The 23,601-nt window shown below is 55.7% G+C and overlaps 10 protein-coding genes across 10 annotated transcripts; 6 read left to right on the forward strand and 4 right to left on the reverse strand.

Moving 5' to 3' along the window:
• The first annotated feature begins 138 nt into the window (after positions 1-138).
• On the forward strand, positions 139-1,770 carry BO86DRAFT_390190 (histone chaperone napB). Its single transcript, XM_025672327.1, has 3 exons — positions 139-435; positions 600-1,439; positions 1,497-1,770. The coding sequence occupies exons 1-3, from the start codon at positions 312-314 to the stop codon at positions 1,601-1,603; spliced, it is 1,071 nt and encodes a 356-aa protein (XP_025526489.1). The 5' UTR covers positions 139-311; the 3' UTR covers positions 1,604-1,770.
• Positions 1,337-2,632, reverse strand: BO86DRAFT_390191 (SNARE domain protein). The gene is made up of 3 exons (XM_025672328.1): positions 2,513-2,632; positions 1,774-2,429; positions 1,337-1,710 (listed from the first exon to the last, which is right to left on the reverse strand). The coding sequence occupies exons 1-3, from the start codon at positions 2,545-2,547 to the stop codon at positions 1,634-1,636; spliced, it is 768 nt and encodes a 255-aa protein (XP_025526490.1). The 5' UTR covers positions 2,548-2,632; the 3' UTR covers positions 1,337-1,633.
• A 784-nt stretch (positions 2,633-3,416) lies between these two features.
• On the forward strand, positions 3,417-4,691 carry BO86DRAFT_410736 (uncharacterized protein; the record flags this gene model as incomplete). Its single annotated transcript, XM_025674527.1, has 1 exon — positions 3,417-4,691. The coding sequence occupies one exon, from the start codon at positions 3,417-3,419 to the stop codon at positions 4,689-4,691; it is 1,275 nt and encodes a 424-aa protein (XP_025526491.1).
• Positions 4,692-5,485: 794 nt separating this feature from the next.
• On the forward strand, positions 5,486-6,908 carry BO86DRAFT_124576 (uncharacterized protein). Its single transcript, XM_025666048.1, has 3 exons — positions 5,486-5,713; positions 5,815-6,721; positions 6,863-6,908. The coding sequence occupies exons 1-2, from the start codon at positions 5,670-5,672 to the stop codon at positions 6,656-6,658; spliced, it is 888 nt and encodes a 295-aa protein (XP_025526492.1). The 5' UTR covers positions 5,486-5,669; the 3' UTR covers positions 6,659-6,721; positions 6,863-6,908.
• Positions 6,909-7,158: 250 nt separating this feature from the next.
• On the forward strand, positions 7,159-9,578 carry BO86DRAFT_410738 (potassium channel family protein). The gene is made up of 2 exons (XM_025674528.1): positions 7,159-7,655; positions 7,712-9,578. The coding sequence occupies exons 1-2, from the start codon at positions 7,384-7,386 to the stop codon at positions 9,480-9,482; spliced, it is 2,043 nt and encodes a 680-aa protein (XP_025526493.1). The 5' UTR covers positions 7,159-7,383; the 3' UTR covers positions 9,483-9,578.
• A 448-nt stretch (positions 9,579-10,026) lies between these two features.
• BO86DRAFT_448969 (3-ketoacyl-reductase-like protein) lies at positions 10,027-11,386 on the forward strand (the record flags this gene model as incomplete). Its single annotated transcript, XM_025676675.1, has 4 exons — positions 10,027-10,400; positions 10,497-10,744; positions 10,818-11,021; positions 11,120-11,386. Exons 1-4 carry the CDS (start codon positions 10,364-10,366, stop codon positions 11,384-11,386), a joined length of 756 nt encoding a protein of 251 aa, XP_025526494.1. The 5' UTR covers positions 10,027-10,363.
• A 161-nt stretch (positions 11,387-11,547) lies between these two features.
• On the reverse strand, positions 11,548-14,177 carry BO86DRAFT_315667 (putative C6 transcription factor; the record flags this gene model as incomplete). Its single annotated transcript, XM_025668100.1, has 8 exons — positions 11,548-12,055; positions 12,111-12,349; positions 12,403-12,828; positions 12,896-13,191; positions 13,250-13,728; positions 13,793-13,914; positions 14,021-14,044; positions 14,115-14,177. 8 exons carry the CDS (start codon positions 14,175-14,177, stop codon positions 11,548-11,550), a joined length of 2,157 nt encoding a protein of 718 aa, XP_025526495.1.
• A 477-nt stretch (positions 14,178-14,654) lies between these two features.
• BO86DRAFT_390196 (uncharacterized protein) lies at positions 14,655-17,166 on the reverse strand. Its single transcript, XM_025672329.1, has one exon. It carries the CDS (start codon positions 16,968-16,970, stop codon positions 15,003-15,005), a length of 1,968 nt encoding a protein of 655 aa, XP_025526496.1. The 5' UTR covers positions 16,971-17,166; the 3' UTR covers positions 14,655-15,002.
• A 942-nt stretch (positions 17,167-18,108) lies between these two features.
• Positions 18,109-21,530, forward strand: BO86DRAFT_400682 (uncharacterized protein; the record flags this gene model as incomplete). Its single annotated transcript, XM_025673719.1, has 4 exons — positions 18,109-19,338; positions 20,538-20,741; positions 21,129-21,404; positions 21,492-21,530. 4 exons carry the CDS (start codon positions 18,109-18,111, stop codon positions 21,528-21,530), a joined length of 1,749 nt encoding a protein of 582 aa, XP_025526497.1.
• A 399-nt stretch (positions 21,531-21,929) lies between these two features.
• Positions 21,930-23,094, reverse strand: BO86DRAFT_315863 (glycoside hydrolase; the record flags this gene model as incomplete). Its single annotated transcript, XM_025668108.1, has 2 exons — positions 21,930-22,807; positions 22,875-23,094. Coding segments are annotated over 2 exons (1,098 nt in total), but the record flags the coding sequence as incomplete, so codon positions are not given.
• Between the last annotated feature and the right edge of the window lie 507 nt (positions 23,095-23,601).

A 23,601-nucleotide genomic window follows, 5' to 3' on the forward strand; every position in this document is an offset into this window, starting at 1 on the left:
GGCGTGGTTAGTGGTTACTAAATTAGGTTAAGGTAAGCTTAGTTAGCTAGCTAGCAACCAACCTTAGTCAGGTCAAGTCAAGTCAGCTCTCTTGAAAAACCCGGGGGTGGGATCCAAGTTCTTGCGCCCGTTTCACTTTTTTTTTTTTTCTCTTTCTCTCTCTCTCCTCAAACCCATCTAATTCACTCACCTTGACTCTTTCTCTCTTCGTGAGCATTGGACTTACTGGTTTGAACAGTAATCATCCTAGTGACGAAACACACAAACCCTTACACACATTCAATAATCTCCCCGACACAGCGAAAAGCAAAATGTCCGCCGAAGAGCAGAACCAGTCCTTGCTGGAGCGCATCCAGCGGCCCGAGGTCAGCAAGGAGACGCAGAAGAAGATTGCGCTGGTGGAGCAGGAGTTCATTCAGGCTGAGGTCGAGCAGCGTGAGTTCTTTTACTTTCATTCTTTTTTTTCTCTTGTGCAGAGCGACGGCATTAAAGTAATTCTGGTGCTGCGCGATTGACTATTGGGCTGGCTGCTGCCATTCTTTTGGTTTTATTGGGGGCTGTGATAGACTAATACTAACACTCGATGGCAATTGCTGCAGTCCGCCACTCGACCCTCCTCCTCCGCCCCCTCTTCACCAAGCGCAATGAGGTCATCTCCTCCCCCGACCTGCGCGACACCTTCTGGACGCGCGTGATGCTCAACGCCCCCGCCGAGGTCGAGGAGCACATCACCATGGCCGACGCGACGATTCTGGCCTCCACGCTGAAGAACCTGACCGTCGAGCGCTTCGAGGTCGACGACAAGGGCGCCGGCGAGCCCCGCAGCTTCCGCCTGACCTTCGAGTTCCGCACCGGCGACGAGAACCCCTACTTCACCAACGAGAAGCTGGTCAAGGACTTCTACTGGCGCAAGCAGGTCATCACCACCGCCAACGGCCACAAGCGCCACTGGGACGGGCTCGTCTCGGAGCCCGTCCGCATCAATTGGAAGGAGGGCCAGGACCCCACCAAGGGCCTGCTGGATGCCGCCTGCGACCTCGCCGAGGCGGAGAAGAAGAAGGACGCTGACACGGACCGCAAGGAGCTGCAGGAGTTCGAGGCGCTGATGCGCAAGCGCGACGAGGTCGAGGCCGACGAGGAGCCCCAGGGTGACGATGAGGAGGATGACGTGCCCCCGGATGCCGACCTGAGCTTCTTCGCTTTCTTCGGTTACCGCGGCAGTGATGTCACCGAGGAGCAGTCCAAGGCTGCTACCAAGGAAGAGGAGGAGAAGTTTGAGAAGTTGCGCAAGGGCGAGGAGGTGGAGGAGAACGAGGAGGACGAGGACGAGGATGATGATCTGGAGGACGACTTCGAGTTCATTGAGATCTTCCCCGGTGGCGAGGAGCTGGCCATCGCCGTTGCTGAGGATCTCTGGCCCAATGCGATGAAGTACTATGGTAAGTGTGGTCGCCTCGACTGCAGTTTTCTCATTTACACTGACTGACGGTGTCTAGTCACGGATCAATCCATCGAAGAGGTCGACTATAGCGATATCGACGTGTCCGAGGATGAGGACGACGAGGAAGAACAGACCCGCCCCCGTAAGAAGACCAAGGTCTGAATCCGTGGACCGGACAAACTTCACCCCACTTTAAAGCACAAGGAGCAGGATTAAGAGGAGGATTAGAACGAATATCAAGACCGCGATGGCGAAGGAGGACATTGTATCTAATGGCGACGATTAGTATTCCGATAGGTTGGATAGAACACCCAAAAGTTGAACTTCCTTACCTTCATTCTTCCGAATGATATGTTTCAAGCGCGACATCCCGCTCTGTAGTTTGCCCCCGACCCGATCGGCCAAGGTATCCACCTCGTCAATCATCACCGCTTGCTCCTCCAGCTCCCGGCCCATATCATCCGCCTGCTGCCGGAGATTGCCCACCGTCCGAAACACCCCATCCAGCTGCTCATCCTGCTCATGCATCAGCTCCATCTGCCGCTGCTGCTCCATGGCCGCATAGTAATCATCACCCCGCTCCCCAGACGGCGACAACAGACCCGCGTCATCGTCATCGAAATCCGCCGGATTCGGCAGATGCGAAGACCCAGCACCACCACCCGCACCGCTCGCCGCCGCGTCCGCCGTCGTGACCGCCCGCTGCAACTCCTGGCGCATGTTCTCAATCTCGGCGCCCACCTCGGTGACCAGACTCCGGCGACGCTGGACCTCCTCCAGCTCCAGGCCGAATCGGTACGGGTCTTGCTCGATGGCGCGCACGCTCTCGACGAGATCGTCCAGGTCGGCGGTGAGGTCCGTCAGGGTGGTTTCGAGCTCCGCGCGCGCTTGTTGCAGCTCCGGGTTGCTGGGGGATTTGGCGAGCGAGCGGATGCGCAGGTAGGAGGAGAAGAGGGGTCGCGTGCTCTGCAGGGTGGAGAGGACGTCCCTGATGGGTTTCCAGGATTTGGTTAGCTTGAGGGGGGGGGGATTCACTTATCGGGGTTTAAGGGGATTGGTTGGAATACTTACGCTTGGACTTGGAGGAAGGGGTCTGTGTAATCCATGTTGAGTCAATTTGAATGTTGGGGTATATCTTATAGAAGGGATGAATAGGACGGAGGTGTGAGAGGGGCGTATGGTGTAGGTAGATAGCAGTTAGAGTGGATGGTTGTTGATATGGGCGATGGTGGCAGGATCCCCGGCATGACGCTGGATACGGTCGGGCGGTGGGGAAGGCGGTGGCTACGCCTACCAGTAGTAGTGGGTGCGCTTGGGTATCGGGAGGAGGGTCTGTGCTGCTTCCCGCTTGTCCATTCGCTGTATGCGACTGTATACGCAACAAGCCACCACAGTATGCGTGATTCCAGATAGCCAGAGCACCCGGCTGTTTCATAACTACTTTTCAGGGAGGCACCAAACATCGGAAATATGCTGGTTCAACCCACTGTCGACGAGGAATCTTGATCAGAGCTCACCGGTATCGTCAGACGCTACTCGCAGTCAAACATGTACAAGAACCATTTAGCAGATGGCTCTACGACTCCCAGGCACCCAACCGGAAGCTCGACAGAAACACCAGAAGGCTAGTGAATAACGCAAGATGTGCCCTACTCCACACAACCAAGCGTGGACATGTATCACCTCTGATCCGACCAGAGACACCAGACACAAATTGGTCTTTCAAGTCCACAGTTGTGAAAGCCTAACAAAGAAAATCTTCCTTGCACGGAAGTTATCTCTTAAGTCCTTTACAAATGAGACGTTATGCTCTTTCCGCGAGCATTATCTTTAGTATGAGTTGGTGCTCAGTCAATATAAAAGAACCAACATAATGCCCTGATTCACTTGAGTTTCAACCTCATGACACCACGATAATAATCGTCAAGCCACAACCTCAAACATACAGGGGATCAGCAACTCGAAACCGGGGACCATGTCCAGCAACGACGGTAATACCTTCGGTGATGCTCCGGAACGTGCTAGGGTCTCTAACCTGGAAGACCTCCCCATGGATATCTTGTATGTGATCATTGAGCAGCTGAACTTCTGGGAGCTAATGAATCTCAGGTCATCTGTTCCAGCCCTGAGCGACACTCTGAGAAACCCGCTGAGAAAGCAATGCCTCAAGTGGGCTCTTCCCTCCAAGAAGCATTACGAGCGATTCATTTGGGTTGACAAGAGGGGTTTGCCACATAAAAGCTTCTGGAATTGGTCCATCGATTACAGACCCGAAAATATACCACAGCCCTTTGCACAGGCGATCATCCGCGGCCATTATCGAGTCGTGCAGAATGTGCTGGATGCTGGCGTCCACCCCCACAGAAACTACGATCTCTTTGGGAATTCATTCTGGCATATTGCTGTGAGAGCCCGAAACCTCCAAATGATCCAGATCTTTCTCTCCCACCCGGAGATCGACGTCAATCAGGAAATGTGGACGGGGGACCGGGCATTGGACATGCTGAGCCCCGAACAGAGGCGGTATCTGTCAGACGATTATCCAGCCCTTAGAGGGATCATACATTCACGAGTCACCGACATCGACAATCCCTGGCCGGCCATCGTGGGGGGGAATCAAAGGATCATTGAGCTTCTGCTCGAGAAGGGTGCAGTGTTTTCCTCAGCCGAGTGCTTCATCTATCTGGTCCGGCGCCCGGGCGGGCCGGACCTTCTCAGACTGGCAATCCGAAATGGCCTGTACAAGAGTGGCAGCACTACGAACTGGTACGGTCTGTGCAAACATATCTCACACTGTATCCAGAAGCTCTCGGTGAACATTTTGGATGTCATAGTGCAAGAAATCCCGGAGGTGCTGTCGATGCCCGGGCTCGGACTGATCCTGGATGCACTTGGACAAAACGTGTACTGTAAACGCGCATCCCACAAATTCGCCGCGTACATGATACGAAAGGGGTTCCGCCTCAAGCTCAGTTATTATTTGGACAGAAAATACCCTGAGTTGGCGTTTGTTCTTGGTAAACTGGAACCGAATCCTAGATTCTATGGCTCGGAAGTCTTACCCCGGAACGTCTGGCGGAAGTGGGCTTCGCTTGCTGAGCTGCTGCTAGAGCGGCGTGAGCTGCAGCAAGATGGCTTTGAGGCATGGAGGGATCCGGACTTGATTCTAAGAAGCCCACTCCGGGAGGCTCTGGTAGCCAATAACTGGGTCGCGGCCCGAGCTCTACTTAAGGCAGGCCCTGGTCCTTGAAGCTGCAGGGGTGGTTTTGATGTCTGGCGTTTTCTCCTTGTCACGGCTACAACTGCTGTAGAAAGACAATTTTACTGTATCACTTTATCAGATATCCTGACCTATCACTGTAATATTCTATCTCTGTCTATAAATCTGCATTCCCCGACCATAGCAATGTGAAGTCATTTGCCATGGCGTAGTAAGGTGTGTAGTGCTTCTATGAAATTTCTTCTTGTTCCTAATATGTTGCATAAGACAATCGCTGGAGTTTCAAGGTCACCTGATGACCGCCTGAATCACCCCATAGTGTAATCGATCTTTCCCCTTCCATCTACGCCGTCAGCCCGATGACTTTGAAAGTCTTCAATTCCAGACCTTATACTTTGTTGTTTGCTCTAAGCCTACCTGAGAAAGAAACATGGATCAGCCAATGTCAGGAGCTTCTGCATCAATCTTTTCTGCACCTTGCCTGGCGGAGATATCAAAGACCGGAGACGAACGAAGCAGCAACTTACATGAAGAGATAGCAGTATACTACATCTCTGCCTCTGTTACCGGCAACTTTCTCGAAAAGTACCTCCATGTCGGCTACCCCTTCAAGAAAAGACGGAGACGTGCATCTATATAAAAGACCCCAAGGGTCTACGTCTCGCCGTCATGAAAGCCCAACACCACTCTACCACACCAGCGCTGACCCACAAGCCACGATGGCCGGAAAACGTCAGAAGATCCTCGAGTTTTTCGAACGACACCACGGCCGACGCCTCAGAAATAAGCTGCTGCGGTGGTTCAAGAAGCTCAACACCGGGCTGGCAGCGCTCCCCCCAGAGATCGCCGTGCAGATCATCCTGTACGCAGACACAGACACGCTCCTCACGCTCCGGCGCACCTGCAAAGCATTCCGCGACCTGGTCCAGGAGGAGGTTGTCGCGCGCTGCCGGCAGACGGTCATTCCTCCGCAGGTGACCTACGACGCGATGATCGTCGCCAACCAACATGGAACCCGGCGGAGCAGTCGGTATCTATGGCATGAGAACCCGGTAAGTCAGCCCCTCCCTCGCCTGGTGGCCGAGGGCCGGTACGACGCGGTCCGGTTCTGTCTGGACGACGCAGGGCTTGATGCTAACCTCTACGACCTCAGTGCCCGACCGCTGCTGCACATCGCCGCCTTCTACTCCCAGGTCTCCGTGGCCCGGCTGCTGCTGCAACGCGGGGCCGACATCTTCGCCACTGCGCGGGTCAATCGCAACACGGCGCTGGACTTCGCGGTGTGCCCTGAGCTCAGCCACGAAGAGTTCGGGCAGCCTCTGGGCTATGGGATCCGGGCACCTGCGCGGGATGCGATGGTGAGTCTGCTTCTCTCCGAAGGGGCACGCTACGCCACAAACGCCGGGCCCGGGGCCCTGCCCTACCTGTGTGGGATGCCGAACTACATCCACCTGCTTCGACAAGCGTACCATAATGGCACCTACCCCAGCGATGAGGCCATCGCGCATCAGCTGCTCCAATGTGATCTGATGCCCGGGCTGGTCCCGTCCGTGGTTGCCGCCTTGCCGGAGGTACTGGACCCGGTGATCGTGACAGCATCTGGCAGGTCGGCGATCGAAGTCGCCTTGATGCTTGGGCACATGGAGCTCGCCCTGGCGCTGATCAACTGCGGGTTCCCCTTGAATCTGGGGCTCAACGACGACCAGTACCCAGAGCTCGCGTACCCGTTGGACAACCTTCAACGCAATAACTTCCTCACGTATGCCTGGGACCGACAGATTGCCATGGCGCTGCTGGCGCGGCCACAGCTCCAGGCGGCGGGGTTCGACCCGTGGATCATTCAGACCGGCCGCTTGCAGCGCCTGATCCTGGATGAGCCTCTGAACTACCATATCCGCACGCGCAACTGGCCCATGGTCAACCAGATGCTGCGGATGGGCTGGGGCAATGTCCGTGGCTCTACCGGCTCTGCCGGCTCTGCCGAGGAGCTTCCATGAGTGTGGGACTTTGTCAGACTGCACGAGATTGTGATTACTTGTAGCTCTTGCTTGTGACAGTTGGTTAGTTTTATCTTCATATCTCATTTTGGCTCTTCAAGAATATTACCTGAATCTCTCTCCAGATTTATCTATAGCGATGGAACCTGATCTCGTTTCTCATCATAGTGTCTTCAACGATACTCATCATGTGAAGTTCTATAGTTTCTCAAACCAAACATCTTACCTGACGCAGGACCAGCGCACCAACTATTTTCAGCCTCTTATTTGTGAATAGATACAATATCATGGAAGTTCTTGCTGTATACCACAGCCACCACAAAAGTATACAAACATCAATTCCTGTATGAGTAGAGTACGCTAGGAATGACATCATGTCCCGTCCCAAAAAAGGTGAGCTCTAGGGCAAGCTGTCAGGGTTGGTGGGTCACGGGAGCTCCATCTCAGCGTCATCCCATCCCGCGTTGCCAAGTCAAAACAAGGAATTCACTTCCACTCCTCCACAACCAATGAGATTATAATTGTCTCTGTCCTGACTCCATCCACTGCCTTCGAGATCTGCATCCGTGTATATGACCATGAGAAGGAAGTGCCATTCATTATACCTTGAATTTATCATTGATTGCATCGCCATGAAACCTCTTTTTTGATTCCATAGGACTCTCCTGGAGTCACTCCTAGCCAGAACGCGGCTGTGGCCCGCTTACTCTCAAGACAAAGCAACCATGCCAGATAGCTCGTCAAGCCCGCACACTCCACAGAAGAGGTCACTTGCAGAGAAACTTCGAAGCCCATTCCATCCGAGACCTGCCGACGACGATGAACCACAAAACTGGTGGATAGCATCGACGGCAATCCCGCTCATTGCTGCCACAACCGCTCCCCTGGCAAATGTCATGTCCATTGTGGCGCTAGTTTCATCATGGAAGGTGACGGTTCTGACCCAGACCGATTCGTTCGGGCAACCCATCCAGAAGTCCGTGGGAGACCCCCGATGGTAAGTCACCCGTAGTCTTTGCGTCAAAGCATTGAGTTGAGCCCTAACCTGACCAGGTGCATTGCTCTCAATGCGACATCCCTGGCATGCGGCTTGGTGGGTAACTTGTTCCTACTGTTCAACTTCACCCGGACGGTGCGGTACATCCTTGCGTTGCCCGTATCGATCATCCTCTGGTTCCTTTCAACGTCCATCTTGATCGGTATCACAGCCGCAATGCATGTCTATTCTCCGCCCGTACCTCCCAATGAGACGTACTCGCAGGCATACTGGAGTGCAGTGATTGCCGCAGTGCTCTACTTCATTCTCGGCGTGATACTACTGATTAACATGCTCGGATATGTTCTCGGGCACTATCCGCAGTATTTCGCATTGACCGACGGCCAGCGCACGCTCATTTTGCAGACGACCGCCTTCGTGGTCTGGCTCATCATCGGGGCCGCGATCTTCAGCAATGTGATCGGCATCTCCTTCGCAGATGCGCTCTACTTCTCGGATGTCACCATCCTCACGCTGGGCTATGGCGACATCACGCCCACAACGCCTGTGGCAAGGGGTCTCGTCTTTCCGTACGCGGTCATCGGCATGATCATCCTGGGTCTCGTGGTCAACAGTGTCCTGCAGTTCGCGCACGACATCCAGTACAAACAGGTGATACGCAAGCACGTGGAACGCAAGCGCCGAGCAACCGTCAGCCGCTCCGTGTCCATCGAGCCCGGAGCGACCTCCCAGCTCGAATACAAACCCCGGCACTCCGGCCGACCTGTCCGGAGCACGATCGACGCGTTCGCTCTGATGGGCCGCCCGAAGCAGGTGGTCATGAAGGAGGAGAAAGACCGCTTCGACGCGATGCGGGCCATCCAGCGGGAAACGCTCTTCTTCCGCCGATGGTACAACCTGGTCCTGAGCTTGATCATGTTCGGCATTGTCTGGACGATTGGCGCGGTGGCCTTCTGGCAGATGGAGAACATCACGTACTTCCAAGCGCTCTACTTCGGCTTCTGCTCGCTGCTGACGATCGGGTACGGCGACATCACCCCGTCGACCAACGCCGCCAAGCCCTTCTTCATCGTCTGGTCCCTCGTCGCCGTGCCCACCATGACCACCCTCATCTCCGAGATGAGCGACACCATCGTCGCGGGCTTCAAGCACGCCACCGACGTCGCGGCCGACTGGACTGTGCTCCCCCAATCCGGCCGCTACGCGAAGTTCGTCCGCAAGATCCCGCCGCTATACACGGCGCTCAAGCACCGCGAAGAGCACAAGCGCGTCGCTGAGGGCTTCCCCATCGGGCCCGCCGCCGCCGACGGAGACGGGGACCCGGAAAGCGGCGCCAAGAGGTCCAACCACCTGTCCCCGAGCACCAGCCCTCAGGACGGCGGCGACGGCAGCAAGCCGGAGGCCAAAACCGTCGATCAGCTCGCGAACGAACCGGGCCCTGCCGAAGAAGGCCCAGTCTCCAACATCCAACTAGCGCAAAAACTGGCGCTCGCGATCCAGCGCACGACGCGGGACGCCCTGAACGGGGAGCCGAAGCAGTACACGTACGAGGAATGGGTCGAGTTCACGCGGCTGATCCGGGCGACGGACCCGACGTCGAGCGTCGAGCTGCACGAGGACGAGTACGGCGTGCTGAACTGGGACTGGATCGGCGAGACGAGCCCCATGCTGGCCAACCAGACCGAGCCGGAGTGGGTGCTGCACCGGCTCTGCGAGAGCATGATCCGGTGTCTGGACGCGACGGCGACGACCCGTGGCGCGGGCGCGCGGGAGGACGACGAGCCGACGCTGCGGAAAGAGCGGGCCATCAAGTTCGCTGAGGGTTGATTTTTGGATGTACTGTACTCCCTGATATCCTTCCCTGTATTCATGATTCTCCTGCTTGGATGTTACCCTTGGAACTCTGCATATATTCGATTCTACTGTATTCATATCCTTGGTTAATTCTACCAATTGGACATATTGATCATCGACCGGGTATCGAGCGTCCTCCTTCCATCTCTCCGATAGCATACGAAATCATGTATCGTAAGTATAGTACCTACCTACCTCCTTACTTTCAAACTCCCCCCACCTCTCCCCGCCATCCCATCTCAATCGCGTCTCCACCACATCTTCAAATATCCACAACCAACAACCGAATACCGAGCCCCCGAGCATTCAGGTTCATTCTGCGAGTGCCCCCCAGGAGTCACGTCACCCAAACCAAGGGACCTATCAGCCCCCTCTCTTACCCCACCTCCACCTCCACCTCCCCCTTTCGCCCCTCCCCCCGGGCTGAACCCCGTGTCCACTGTGCTGTCCCACCTGCAAGGCGGGGTAAGTACGGAGTACGTAGCCTATGGCTAGAGCTGACAAGCTGCCGATCATCCATCGTCCATTCTCCGCTCCAGCTACAATTACCCAGCATCTACCCACCGTTTTCGCTCTCCCTCATTCTCCCTCTAAGAAGACACTCGTCGCTTGACTTCGCCCACCACACCCATTTTCACATTCCAAACCAGGAAAACAATACAAAGGATATACGATCAAAACCCCCACACAGTTTCTACAGCCCATAAGGTATCCCATATCTATCAACACCCCCTCCCTCAGACCGGACCGGACCACGACCACGACCAAAAACCAGGACCAGGACCAACAATCCTCCAACTCCGCAATACAACCCCCGCCTCCCTTACCCATTCTTCAACAGACCCAACAAGAAAATGCCCCGCCTATCTGGCAAAGTCGCCATCGTGACCGGTGCGTTTCCCCCTTCCATCTGCACCCCAGCCCCCCGGCCCCCCTCCAACACCCAATCATCAACCCCAACCTCAACCTAACTAACTAAACCCAAAGGAGGAAGCTCTGGCTTCGGCGCCGCCATCGTGCGCCGCTTTCACCAAGAAGGCGCCAAGGTGATCATCGCGGACATCAACGACGCCGCCGGGGCGGCGCTGGCGGCCACGGACGCGGCGGCGCTGCATTTTGAGCGGGTCGACGTCACGGCCGCCGCGGACTGGGCGCGGGTGGTGGCGGTGGCAGTCGAGAAGTTCGGGCGCGTGGATATCTTGGTCAATAATGCGGGGACGACGTATCGGAATAAGGTACTCCCTTCGATGGGTTTGGGGCTAAAATCGAGGGGAGACAGAGTCAGGCTGACTTTGACCGTAAATGCAGCCAACAGTCGAGGTCACGGAGGCGGAGTGGGAGCGGGTGTTCACCGTGAACGTGAAGAGTATCTTTCTCGGGAGTCAGGTGTTTGTGACGCGGCTGCTGGAGCAAGGGGGCGGCGGGTCGATGATCAATATCTCGTCGACGGGGGCGACGAGGCCGCGGCCGGGGTTGGTGTGGTATAATGCGTCGAAGGGGGCGGTTTCCAATGTAAGTGTCACAGGCCCGTTTGTTTGGGTCGGGTGGTGTCGATTGATAGTGGTGTATACTCTGAAGACATGCTGATACTGCTGATGAAACGACGCCAGGCAACCAAAGGTCTCGCGGCCGAGTATGGTCCGCACAATATCCGGGTCAACACCGTCTCGCCGTTGCTGTCCGGAACGGGGTTGTTCTCCTTGTTCACCGGCATGGAGGATACGCCCGAGAACCGGGAGAAGTTCATCGGGAATGTGCCCTTGGGCCGGCTGACGGAGGTGGACGACGTCGCCAATATGTGCTTGTATCTGGCGAGTGACGAGGGGAGCTTTGTCAATGGGGCGGAGATGATCATCGATGGAGGGAAGTGTATTTGAGGTTTGCCGACGACGCGGGAACTGGGCTCTGGGCACCCGGCAGAAGATGGAGTGAGTCGACCGCGCGCTCGAAGTGTTAGCGAGTTTGGTGAAATACCAGTACTCAATACCGAGCCGACCACTACCCAGGCGAACATTGTCATGCAAACCAATAAGATTGTTCATCCTGTCCACGAAGGATCAAAAACAGAGAGATCCTCTTCCAGTAGCCCCATCATATGCTGATTGCCCGAAAACCAATTCCCCAGTTGATCAGTCTGTGGCATAGGAGCTTCAGTGTAGGGACTTTCATTCCCAGACCTCATGACCCCGGATACAGCCCCTGCTCCCGCCGTGGAAGGCGCCGACGTCCACACGGCCCCGCCCTCTTGATTCGATGCAGGTGCAAGACCCAGCGCACTTAGGTAGGTATCGAATTCCTGCCCAACAGACACAAGGTTCTGATCCTCTCGTGCCTGGGCCTGTGCTTTGGCCTCAATGTACAGCCTCGCGACATTACTGAGCACCTGACAGAGGCGGTATAGCTTGGCGATGGCCTCGGAAAGAAAACAGTTCGGCTGCACGCAAAGCACAAACTCCTCCAGGCGGGTCAGATCCTCCCACGAGGATGTCGCTATGGTGTGGCAGAATAACACCACAAAAGGCACGAAGGGGGCGTAGAGAACCGTCCTGCAGGAACTCTATTAGCATGTACACAAAAACACCTTGCTGGAAGCCAACGTACCAGTGGAGATAAGACGCCTTGAAATTCTCCGTCATTCCCTTGACCTCGATCATGGTCTCTTTCAATAGTTCAAGTGCCTCCCGAGCCGTCGTGATGCATTCTTTGACGAAGGTGCTGTGAGAGTCTCGCGACGGGGGGATCGCCCGATATATTAGAGTCATCACCGATTTTCGGGCGATCTTGTCCGACCGCAAGTAGATCTTATCCATGTGGGACATTTTCTGAGTGTTCAGGATGTGCTGGTGAACATTAGCCTTCGGCCTTGGTCCCGCCAAAATGTCTAAACACATACATCGAACGGTACCTCAATAGTCTCCATGACTTGGGCAGCGAGCCGACGGGCATGCTCGGCTCTCTCGTTCTCCGACTGCGACAATGCCGCGGGGCTGTATAATCGCTCGTACACTTGGCCTTGTATGGTGGCGAATCTGATCCATATCTTAAAAATGCTATTCCAGGGCTCTTCTGCTCCAGTGACGTCGTTCGGCCCCGGCATGGTGATATCGTAGTCTTGAATTGTTGACGCCCGACCAAGGCGTAGAGATATTGCTTTGTCGAGGGCATAAACCGTCCAAAATAACTGGCGCCCTATGAATGTGTCACTGCCGGGATTTGTTGATGAAGCTCGATGGTACCCTAAAGTCTGACATAGTCGGGCTGCCGTAGAGGTCAGCGTCAGAGCGAACGACGGCTTCGACATCTCGATCGCATAGAGAGCCTACATAGACAGCCGTTAGTATCCGCAACCGTTTGTCAAAAGAGTCCCCATCTGGAGATTTCCTTACCCCCAACGCAAGAGCTTCGATATATTCCGCTCGGGCCGGCATACAGATACTCAGGTTGGCCAGTGCCGTTTCAATATTGGCTTGGCAGAGCCGGAGATGCCGCTGGTACTCGTCTCGCGTTTTGGGGTCCTCGACGGAGGAGATGCAGTCACTGATCACGTAATAGAGACCTCCGTGGACGATGATGAACGCCGCGTCCGAGAATTCATCGGTGGCGAAATAGACCTCGCGACATTTCTCGATGAGCCGCTCGCACGTGAGGAACGGACAGACCCCCTGCAGACTGCTGGGTTTCTCTAGCGCTGGAGATGAGTGATGAGGGTGTATACTACCGTTGCAGGGATGGACTGGTACCTTTGAACTTCCGGAGAAGCGACAAGACCACCTGCACGGGCGGCATGGCCAGGCCCCGGATCCCGGACCCCAGGATGCTCTTCTGGTTTGGGAAACGGATCTCGCGGGCAGGCGAGTGCGCCTGGTGGTCCTGCATGCTGACCATCTGCTTCAGGGTCGAGAGCGCCGCCTGGATCGTCGGCGACGACACCTGCAGCGCGCTGCGCGAGACGGCCGTCTCCAGGAACTCGCTGGCGTAAGCGGAGTGCGCGGCGAGAGACGAATTGCCCTCGAAGGCGGGAGTCGCCTCGGGGTCCTCCACGGGGGCAGGACCGTTCGACGCATGGCCGGGGACAGAGGGGCTCATTCGGCTGGATATCGGGGTGGAGTGGAAGTAAGGCTCCGGGACACTGCTGGCCGTCGCCGTATTCGACCGAAGTTCGTGGAGCAGGTCCTCAATGCTCCCCAGGCGCTCCTCGATCAGATCGATCTTCCTTTCACTGGATGTGGGGCACAGATGAGATCAGGTTGAAAAGCATAGCCCGGGGATGGTCGCAAACATACTATTGACTGGAGATCAAGACACGCTTCCGCGGCTCTTGAGGCTTCTGGCCTGCCCCGGTCGATCGGCAGATAATCTGTGAACTGCGACAGTTGGAGCACGGGGATCGCTTATCGCAGCGTATCTGATGAGAAGACAGACACAGCCAGACAAGCAAGTCAGTGAATCGATGCAAGGATATCAGGCAAGCACAGCTGCATAGAGTTGTAGCTAGACAGTTGGTCTCGTACCTTGCGCAAACGACATTGGTCACACTGCAGGTAGGCAAGTAAGTAGTAAGCATGTGACCTTGTAGCACGCCGCAGCATCGACGGATTGACTTACTGCACGTCTGCCAAGTGGCTCCTTCCCATCACTTTCGGGGCCCTCGGCCTCCAGATGGTCCATATTCTGGAGAATGAATGGAGGAGGAATGTCGATAGCGTGCCTGATTGGGATGGGGGGCCAGATTGCAGGTTGCTGTAATGGGGGAATTGGCAATGGGAAGGAGATGACATACAACCGTTTCGGAACCCGCGGGTGCCGCCCACTAAAAGATAGTCCCTGAGTAAGTGTGCCTTCAAGCCTTGGGTGCAAAAAAAACTATGGGTCTCGACTTTCTGTCTTGGATTTAAATTCCCTCGCCTTTGCCCTTCCCAAGGCTTCCTTGGACCCTGATCAGTGGATTTACTGGATTGCCTACTGTTTTACCATGAGCCCCACACAATTGTCCCGTGTATGCTCAATAAAAATTGTGACTGCCTAGGAAAGTAGGCATCACCATTAATATCACTCAAGCGAGGAGAAAGCACCATGGGAAGCGGTTAAATTGGCGAAAAATTTAGACCGATCAGCAGCGCTTGCTACACTAGCTGTCGGTGAATAGGTCGCGCTATCTATCTACACATAAAACCTCTATGTTAATCTTTTTCCCTTTTGTCCATCGTCTATCGTCTATTGGTCGTGGTCACATCATATCTACGTGGAGGTACCCCCAGCATGGTCTCACTTCGTAGGAGTCGCGTGTGCACATCGCGGCCTAGATCAGGCCAGTCGCAGGTTGCCAGAACACTGATTCAGGCGGGAAATAAAGCGCCCGATCTGCCGGATGGCGAATGTCTCGGAACCAGAGAGGCTGCTGCTGCCCAATTCCTTGCTTTTTGACACCTGCAGCTCGGTTCGGAGGCCTCAGGCATTCGGTGGAAAGACCTGTCACATGAGGAAAGTCGCCCTTCACTTCTTGATTCCAATGACGGCCAGGTTGCGCGGACTCTCGTGGTAGTCGAAAACAGGTTCAACCCAGCAGTCCTTGACGGAGTCGTGCTCTCGCAGAAACTGCCACCGATCCACCACGATGATGGCCTCGACCAAGGCAGCACTGAAAGCCATCAAGCTCCATACCACGCTGAGATTCTTCTTCGCGTACCAGTAATCTTGCACATAGCGGTTCAAATCCTCTTCAGTGAGGTCACCCATCCCAGCTTTCACCTTTTCCCCAAAGTGTGCATCACGGGAAAGCTTGGCCACTGCAGCGGTAGCATAGGCGGGGAAGGAGACAAAAGCGGACTTGCGCAGGGAGCCCACGATCAAGGGGTTCCCTGCATCCTCGGGTGCATCTGATTCGCTGTAGAGATCGTCAGGGATCTTGGGTTTTGCGACGACTCCGCGATCCACCAGAACACGCTGGAGAAGACTTCGGTAGAAGTGTCTCGTGAAAAAGTCCTCGCTGTCTTTCCGGCCCCAATTGTAAGGAGCCTGCAGGGACATAGACCGTGCTGTAATGTTCAGCTTGACACCTGTTCCGCTCTCATGTTCGTAATCTTCGAAGCGCTTGGACATGGGGAATCCATGGGGATCGTACGCGACGGCGTCCTGGGTCAGGCGGGGATGCATGGACCGGAGGATAGGAAGCTTGTAGGTGGCCGGGCCTAGCCTCTCTGTAACTAGGTTGTAGCAGCAGCCGATCATAGCAATGGCTTTGACCGACGGGTTCAGGGTCAAAGAGCGGACACCGTGGTGCAGTAGGTTGCCACAAGAGTGAAGGGAAATGACCATGACCTTGGCGTCCACCGGCTTCTGGTCCGCCTTGGTGCCATTGGTCGCAACCGCACTATCGTCCGTGGTATTGCCGTTTGTTTTGACAGCAGGCAGAGGAGCCTCGATCACGTCTTTGATGATCGGCTCCAGATAACCGTCCTTGATCTCATGTTCGATATAGTCCATCGTGCCTCTCGGCTTGTTGGGATCATCCTCTTCTTCCACGGCCGCCTTGGGCGCGTTCCGATGAGGCTTGAAGCCGATCTCGCCGGGCGCAAGACTGACGTCACGGAAGACGTTGATCATGGCCAGGTCCTCTTCCTCCCCGTTGGCAGTGGCTGTCGTTGGGTCCTCCTGAGGCCTCTGCTCTGCAATGTTGGACTCCCCTGCATTGAGGCGCGACTCCACCGCTGCAAGCGACTCCGGTTCCTCGCACACCTTGCATTTGGCAGCCTTCTTGTTGTACATGTTGACCTTTTTCTTCTCCTTCAGACGAGCATGCACATCCATGCCCTGCGCACCACTGATGAACTGATGCTTCCGCTCGATGGCTACGATATGCCGGTGGTACGGCGCAGAGGCAAGGGTGCGGCCCAGATAGCTCTGGCCTGACCCAAAGTCCACGATGTGGGTGATCGCGTCGCCCCGCTGTTCGTCGACCGTAGTGCACAGCTTATCCACGTATTTGGAGAAGTGCGCCACCTCGTGGTACTTCTTGACGTTCATCCCTACTGCAATATGCCTCGGGATCACAGGGGTCCCGGGCTGAGACGGAGTAAAGTCCCGTCCCAGACTCAGGCGCCGGATCTGGTGGATGTACTCCAGGAAATCCAGCGGGGGCAGACCACCGCCTCGCCACCCTCTTGCGTCCGCACCCTGTTCGCTGCCCTTTCCGGCATGTTGGTCGAAGAGGGGCTGTAGATCGTCGCGAAGGAGCAAGTCTAGAATGTCCTGGACATCATGCTGATCGAAGAAGGTCCGCCAGTTTTCCGGTAGCAGGGAGGTATAAAGGTCCGGCTCTCGTGTTAGGAAGTCAAGGATATGCACTCCGCCGCAGAGGTGCCTAAAGATGTCAGAGTTGGTAGCGAAGGAAATCAAGGCCTCAACGTAGGCATCCGGATCGGTCCACTCGTCGGCGAGTGGGAGGGGCTTGGAGGAAATCATGCGTTAAGCGCGACTAGGATGGATATGCGGAATGGCATCAGACGGAGGTCGGCAGACCTTGACGAAGTTTGTTGTTTGGAGAAAGTCCAATCGAGTAAGACTGTGACTTGACTTGACTTGACTCGAGAACCAACGTCGGGCGTCGAGGGAGGGAGGGAGGGAGGTGAAGCTGACAATCTGTTATCGTCCCAGAAATTTTTCGTGGCCGACCGATAGAGAGCAGAGGCAGAGGGAAAGAAACGGAGGGCGGGGGAGGAGGTTTGAGCGGATTGGGTTTAGCCGCGGCCGGCTCCACCGATAAACAATTGTCGATAACTCCATAGTGTGGAGATTGGAGATGCTCCCTCCCCCTCCCACGGCAATTCATCCATTTCTTCCACATACCTGTTCATTCATTCGTTCATTCATTCATTCATTCATCCAAACTACCGTTGTCGCTACAAGCTTGGCTTGCAAGAGTCGAGATGGTCGCAGACTCCTTGATCCGTGCCAGGATTTCTCGCGTGACGATGTCGGATCTTCCCCCCTCTGTTCCCCTGGCGCTATTGAAGCCACTATCAGCGACACCGCCGATCCCATGATCAGACGGGCTCGATTATTTCCCCAGGCGTGTCATGCTATTACATCAGAACAGGCACTCGTTGGGAACGGACTATTATGCTACGTGTGTCTTAGAGTCGACAGGCAATACCAACATGACGACCGATAGACCGTGCTGGCAGCCCCTTCTCCTTGTTCGCCTGAAACGTGGTCGATCGTTACTTCTGGTCCTCGCTATCGCTGCTGTGATGACCGCACCGGACATGGGACCACGTATTATATAAGTTTCCAAGTTGACCAGTCAGCTTACGGTCGTTCGGCGATTGCATCCTGCACCCTGCCTACTCAGCCTTTTCCGGATGCATCGCTGCAGCCAAGCACACAACTGAGAATCTGCCAACGCGTCACACCGTCGACGCTTTGTTATCCGCCAAACGGCAATTAACCCCCCTTACAGCCTGGGCAAACAGCCTCTTTCCCCCCCACGACGGCCCTGCGTAGTCTTTTATAAAGAACCCAATGTCACTCCCTCTCGCCTAGATTCGGAAAGGCTTGGATGGTCCAGGTTAGCAGCAAGCAGTTGCTACGGTAAGTCGGGATGATCTTCCGCCGAAAGACCATACGCAGCCAAGCACCCACTCCGCAGGTGCGAGGGAGATCCCCCACGCTGATTCGCCTCGTCAAACAGATGTTATCCCCATCTCTGCGGCGGGGAGCACCTCTTCCCTTCGGCTTTGTAGCCGATGTCCTCTTTCACATCATCATCAGCGGCGAGGTGAACACGATACTGAGCCTCTGTCGGCTGAATAAGGCCACCTATGAGACCATCAAGATCCTCGAGCCGCATATCTGTACCTGGTTTCTGCGATGCCACAGAATTGATGCCTTCGATCCCATCCTCACCATGAGCCCGTGGACTGGGGAGCAGACCCCGCTGACGATTCACACTTTGGTCCGGTTTCTCCATCGACATAACATCGCCCGAGACTTATCGCGACATCTTGTACCCTCCGTATGGGGCCCCTTCTGCGAGGAAGACAACACGGAGATGAATTTCGAGGCAGAATTACGGCTGGCGCAACGGCTGGAACGAGGCTTACACGTTCTGTTTCACATGGCCGATATTGCGCGGGATACGGAGAGGCTCATGCCGCCGAAGAAACCCCTGGCGCCAGTGGTCAGCGGGCGGCTGTTTGTTCTGGGCAAGATGCTGGACGAGTACGACGAGCTTCCGCCGCAGAGACGAAAGATGATGACCTTCGAAGAATACACCAACCATGTGTACACCGTGTTGAAATGGGGCTATGTGGAAGCCGACGTGGGCAGACGCCGACTCGAATTCCGCGGCTGGCTCGACGAGCAGACCGAGATCGACTTCCACGCGGCGCTGCGGATGTTGCGGGAGCTGATGGAACGCATGCTCCTCCGCCACGGCCCGAAGGACTGGCACCGGGACGCACGGAACGAATACAGCGTCATCTCGTGGTTCATCCTGAAGCAACCTCCGCGGTCCCTGGCGAAGTTGTTCCTGGACCCGCAGAACGAATGCTGTGAGCTGGACGTGAAAGGTGCGGATTGCGGAGCCGTCAGGAAGTGCCATTTCTCCGACCCGCTGGATAATTACTGGAAGGCGTGGAAGAACGTCCCCGACCTCGGCTGCCAGGACTGTGACTGCAAGCGGCGCGTCCGCAGTTGGAGCGTGAAACCGGCCCTGATCGATGCCCGAGGACGGGAGTTCAACCGCTGTGCGGAGCGATACCTGAGGGAGATGTGGGGCCAGCGCCACGTTGGCCTCCATCGTGCTCTCACTCTGGGGGTTTTCAGTGCGGTAATAGGGTAGCAGGAGTCTACATGTTTGGTATGGGTTGTGCGATAGACCTGGCGTCAGGTAGCAAGAATGCCACTATCATGAGTACTACAAGAATGTCTCGCAAGAAGAGATACGCATAGCATCTCGTCCAAGCAAGTCTTCCTCATAATCTTCACTCAATCCTTCCCACCTTTGACCCTGCAGCATTCAATATCCACTCAAGACCCGGGTGAGCTCGCACAGAGTACCCCACAGCTTGTGCGCGTGGAAAGCCACCTCAGGCACCAGCATCTCTTCTGCACGGTGATCTCCCGGCCACCCACCCCGTCGAACCCCATGCCAAACATTCCGGATCAAGTAGCGTGCCATGCATGCCCAGCCCATACTCTGCCGCCACCAGCAAATAGAACCCTTCATCCACATTCACAACCCCGAAGAAGCCAATTCCAACCATGAATTCAGCATCGACCAAAAAGCTAAGCACATTCATGGCCAACGGTTGAGTTTGCTCTGACGAGTGGACCTCGTCCTCGTGGCCCGTGAAGCAACGGTTCGCTCGAGGAGCATGGAGGAGCGCGGAGATAGGGCTGCTGCCAGATGGGGTCGTATCTCGAACCTATCAGTGGAACTCCGATCCGCCCAGTCGTTGGATTCATCTGCCGTAGGCTGAGCGGGGGGGGGGGGGGATATGGGACTAAACCTTGGACAGGGGTTGGCTCTATGGTTGCTGTTTCTTTGATCCGGATGAACCTCGTGGTTGGGGCGAGGTATGATGCTCAGCACAAATCCCTCGCATTGGGCTTGGTACGGCATTAATTGTTGGCTGGGAGTAGTAAGTCCAGTCTGACCATCGGACTATTCTTCTGGAATCGAGTTGCAAGTACAGTACTGCAAGTACCAAGCTGATACTGCACAACGTAATCCTCATACGCCACCCGACAACAGCTTAGCGAATACACAACACCCCACAAGAAACCACACAGACAGAGAGAGAAAAGTCTATAACCATCACCACCCAGCCCCTCTCCAATCCCAAACTGAACATACGATACGCACCCAGAAGAACGGTGATGCGGGAGTGATATCCGCCGCAGCAACACCCACCACCCCACCGCAGCCATTAAACCTTCTCCACTCGAACGCCTCGCAAACCCATAGTTCGGTTGAAGCTGCACAACCCCTGATCTAGAGTAGCCAAACAAACAAACCATCTGCAGTATGACCAGGTCCAAAGACGACCGTTCGTAATCCAAACCGTGGTTCACATCTTGAATGACGGCGACGCGCTCGCCAGCCCGATCCCTCGGGTGGAGGACCCGATGGATCGACGGGGCTCGTATTTGAGTTCCCTCTACCACGATTTCGGCACCCTGTCCGCCCACGATGGTATTCGTGTGGATCTGCAGCTGTGGGTGGTCCCTGTATGTAATCAATAGGAGCTAGTAATAGAAGAAGAAGAAGAAGAAGAAGAAGAAGAAGAAGAAGAAGAAGAAGAAGAAGAAGAAGAAGAAGAAGAAGAGTTGGGCCATGGGTGCAGGGTGAGCAGATGACTTGCAAGTTTTTTTTTTTTTTTTTTGCTCTCTTGGGGTTTGGTTCCCATGGGCTGGGGCTGGATATCAGTTCGTATTGAGAGGAGCGTGATAGATGGTGATGGACTTCCTCTTTGGTTATTGGTTGTGTACAACTGTGTATAAGAAGGGCCTGAATCTCTCAGAGCGTTTGCTGCTCATCAAGCTTGAAGAATCGGTCCAAGATAAAACCGCAACTCACCTACATTCGACAAACCAACTTTCATCGCTCTACTATAGGACAACATGCAGCTCAAGACCATCTTCGGCGTGCTCGCCCTCGCCAGCATGGGGTTCACCTCCTTAACCCCCAACCCAGACGTCGAAGACTTCGAGGAGCGGGACCTCGAAGAACGGCATTTCGGTTACTACAAGGACTACTGCTGCAAAAACAAGATCGATACTAAGGACTGGGTCATTCTCTGGATCAAGGTTGCCGGGGTGGGGATTGACTGCGTGCAAACTAACTATTGCCCCACTGGCAAGTACAAGTGCAAGAGTAACTTCCCTCTCGATGTAAGTCTCTTCTCTTTCCCCCTACTCGAGACGAGGTAGTGGCAGTGGAAACGGGCCAGTTGCGCTAATTCTTGAATGGCGCAACAGAAAAACAAACAGATTGTCTGCAACGAGTTTCCTTATTGAACGGTTTCGCAGAGGAAGTGCGGCTGTGCGGCGGTGTTGTAGGCTGGTCCGCAATCGTAATGTTTTATTCTTCAGTGCTGCGACAACTGATAACGGGGTCTACGATGTATGATGCGATGCTCGAGAGGTTTTAACATGTAAGAAAAGTCTGTGACTTTACTACTTGACTTTGTATCTGATTCCTGATATCGGTCATCATATTATCGGAGTGGATTCACTGTATGATAATGCGAATTGGTAGTTTTGTTTGTGGAAAATACCTAAGTATCTAGTAGTTCTCTGCTCTTTGCTAGCCAAGTCATAGTTCTATTGGTCTCATTAATCTAGTATATTAATATATCCTCCCCCTTCAATCCTCTGATCAACCACCCCCACTCCCCCCCCACAATCTCCAACCATCTAGCAATAAGTAGCATTGCTCTTGATCGGCCCGATGACGCCCTCATCCAACAGCAGCTCATAGCTCCAGTAATCCTGTTGGGTGCCCTGGCCATCGACCTTGGCGGTGGACTTGTGCTTGATATTCCAGAAGCTGCCGCCCTGGACATAGTACGACCAGGCGTAGCGCTGGGTGTCGAACAGGGTGCGGCGGTTGGCGTAGGAGTTGCTGTAGAGGGTCTGGAGGGCCCACTCGCCGACGAAAACGGGGAACTTGCCGTCACCGCCGAGCACGCTGGCCTGGCCGCAGATGGCGCCCTGCGCCCACTGGGAGTAGACGCCGGAGGCGGCGAAGTAGTAGACGTGGGTGTCGAAGACCAGGTTGGCGGAGGCGTCGAAGTGGGCGGACCAGTGCTCCTCGCCCAGGAAGCAGTCCTGCAGCATGACGGGGACGGCGGGGACGGCGCTGCGCGCGATCCGCTCGAGCACCCCCTTCGTGTACTGCACGATCCACGCGGTGCCGTTGTCCGTCAGCGTCGTGGGGCTGGCGAAGCCCGCCGGGTTGTCGGAGGCCTCGTTGAGCGGGGACAGCGTGAACGCCCACGCGTGGCTGCCCGTGCTCGCGATGAAGTCCAGCACCGCCGAGACCGCGCTGTAGCTGTACTGCAGGTTCGTCGCGTTGTAGAACCACCCGTCGTGCCCGGCGGCTTCGCCGATGTCCAGGCTGTTCACGCCCCCCGGGAGCGAGTGCAGCCCGATGATCACCCGCATGTTGTATTTCTCGATCGCGTAGGTGGCGATGTTGCGGAGGTAGGTCTGTTGGTTGCCGTGGTAGAGCTGCGAGCCCGGGACCTGGATCCAGGCGGCGTAGGTGGTGGGGATGCGGAGGGTGTTGACGCCTTTGCCGGTGGGTTAGTATGGAGTGGGATGTGGTAGTGAGATACAGTGAAGGGAAAGGAAACGTACCGACTGCGGCGACGCGGTCAATGTCGTCGGTGGTGATGTAGGTGGCATAGCGCTCCTCGAGGACAGGCCCGCACTGCGAGCCCAGGGTCTTGCAGAAAGTCCACTCGTCGGTCGCGTTGGGGGCGTACGAGTCCCACCACACCTGGTCGAAGACCTGTTCCTGCTCCAGCCAGCCGCCCAGGTTCACGCCGTTGGCCTTGAACTTCGTCCAGTCGGTGAACTCGCCCGCGGCTTGCGTCGCGGTGGTCGAGGCCAGCGTGGTGGTGTAGGTGCGGGTCGCGGTGGTGGAGACGCCGCGGATGGTCGTCGTCTTCGTGCCAACCAGAGTGTTGGAGGTCGACGCTGTGTAGAGCGCGGTGTTGACGCCCGAGCCAACGGCAGAACCGCCGGCGACGGGGGGAAGGCTCTTGGAGCCGGTCACTTGAGGGTGGCTGGAGGGAATTAGCAGTGTTGATGTAGAGGAGTGTGTGGACTTACATGAGGCGGGTGTTGGTGGTCTTAGGGTTGATGTTGGTCACGACGGCGGGGAATCCATTGTTGGATGAGCCGGAGCCAGAGCCAGAGGAGCCAGAGGAGCCAGAGGAGCCAGAACCAGAGACAACCCCGGACGATCCAGAGCCAGAAGAAGAACCAGAAGAGCCGGAACCGGAGCTGGAGGATCCAGAGCCAACGACAACTCCAGAGGAGCCCGAACTGGAAGATCCGGACGAGCTAGAAGAGCCAGATC

Source organism: Aspergillus japonicus (genome assembly GCF_003184785.1).
Source record: "Aspergillus japonicus CBS 114.51 unplaced genomic scaffold BO86scaffold_33, whole genome shotgun sequence".
NCBI classification, from domain to species: Eukaryota; Fungi; Ascomycota; class Eurotiomycetes; order Eurotiales; family Aspergillaceae; genus Aspergillus; species Aspergillus japonicus.

What these genes read in the sequence shown, in the direction of transcription:
- BO86DRAFT_410738 (XM_025674528.1), top strand. Translation starts at nt 7,384, where the DNA reads ATGCCAGATAGCTCGTCAAGCCCGCACACTCCACAGAAGAGGTCACTT. An exon ending in TCCGTGGGAGACCCCCGATG is followed by an intron (nt 7,656 to 7,711) that starts GTAAGTCACCCG and finishes TAACCTGACCAG; the next exon opens with GTGCATTGCTCTCAATGCGA.
- BO86DRAFT_390190 (XM_025672327.1), top strand. Translation starts at nt 312, where the DNA reads ATGTCCGCCGAAGAGCAGAACCAGTCCTTGCTGGAGCGCATCCAGCGG. An exon ending in TCAGGCTGAGGTCGAGCAGC is followed by an intron (nt 436 to 599) that starts GTGAGTTCTTTT and finishes CAATTGCTGCAG; the next exon opens with TCCGCCACTCGACCCTCCTC. An exon ending in CAATGCGATGAAGTACTATG is followed by an intron (nt 1,440 to 1,496) that starts GTAAGTGTGGTC and finishes GACGGTGTCTAG; the next exon opens with TCACGGATCAATCCATCGAA.
- BO86DRAFT_390196 (XM_025672329.1), bottom strand. Translation starts at nt 16,970, where the DNA reads ATGATTTCCTCCAAGCCCCTCCCACTCGCCGACGAGTGGACCGATCCG.
- BO86DRAFT_390191 (XM_025672328.1), bottom strand. Translation starts at nt 2,547, where the DNA reads ATGGATTACACAGACCCCTTCCTCCAAGTCCAAGC. An exon ending in CCCTTCCTCCAAGTCCAAGC is followed by an intron (nt 2,430 to 2,512) that starts GTAAGTATTCCA and finishes GAAACCCATCAG; the next exon opens with GGACGTCCTCTCCACCCTGC. An exon ending in TATCATTCGGAAGAATGAAG is followed by an intron (nt 1,711 to 1,773) that starts GTAAGGAAGTTC and finishes CGTCGCCATTAG; the next exon opens with ATACAATGTCCTCCTTCGCC.
- BO86DRAFT_124576 (XM_025666048.1), top strand. Translation starts at nt 5,670, where the DNA reads ATGGAACCCGGCGGAGCAGTCGGTATCTATGGCATGAGAACCCG. An exon ending in ATCTATGGCATGAGAACCCG is followed by an intron (nt 5,714 to 5,814) that starts GTAAGTCAGCCC and finishes CTACGACCTCAG; the next exon opens with TGCCCGACCGCTGCTGCACA.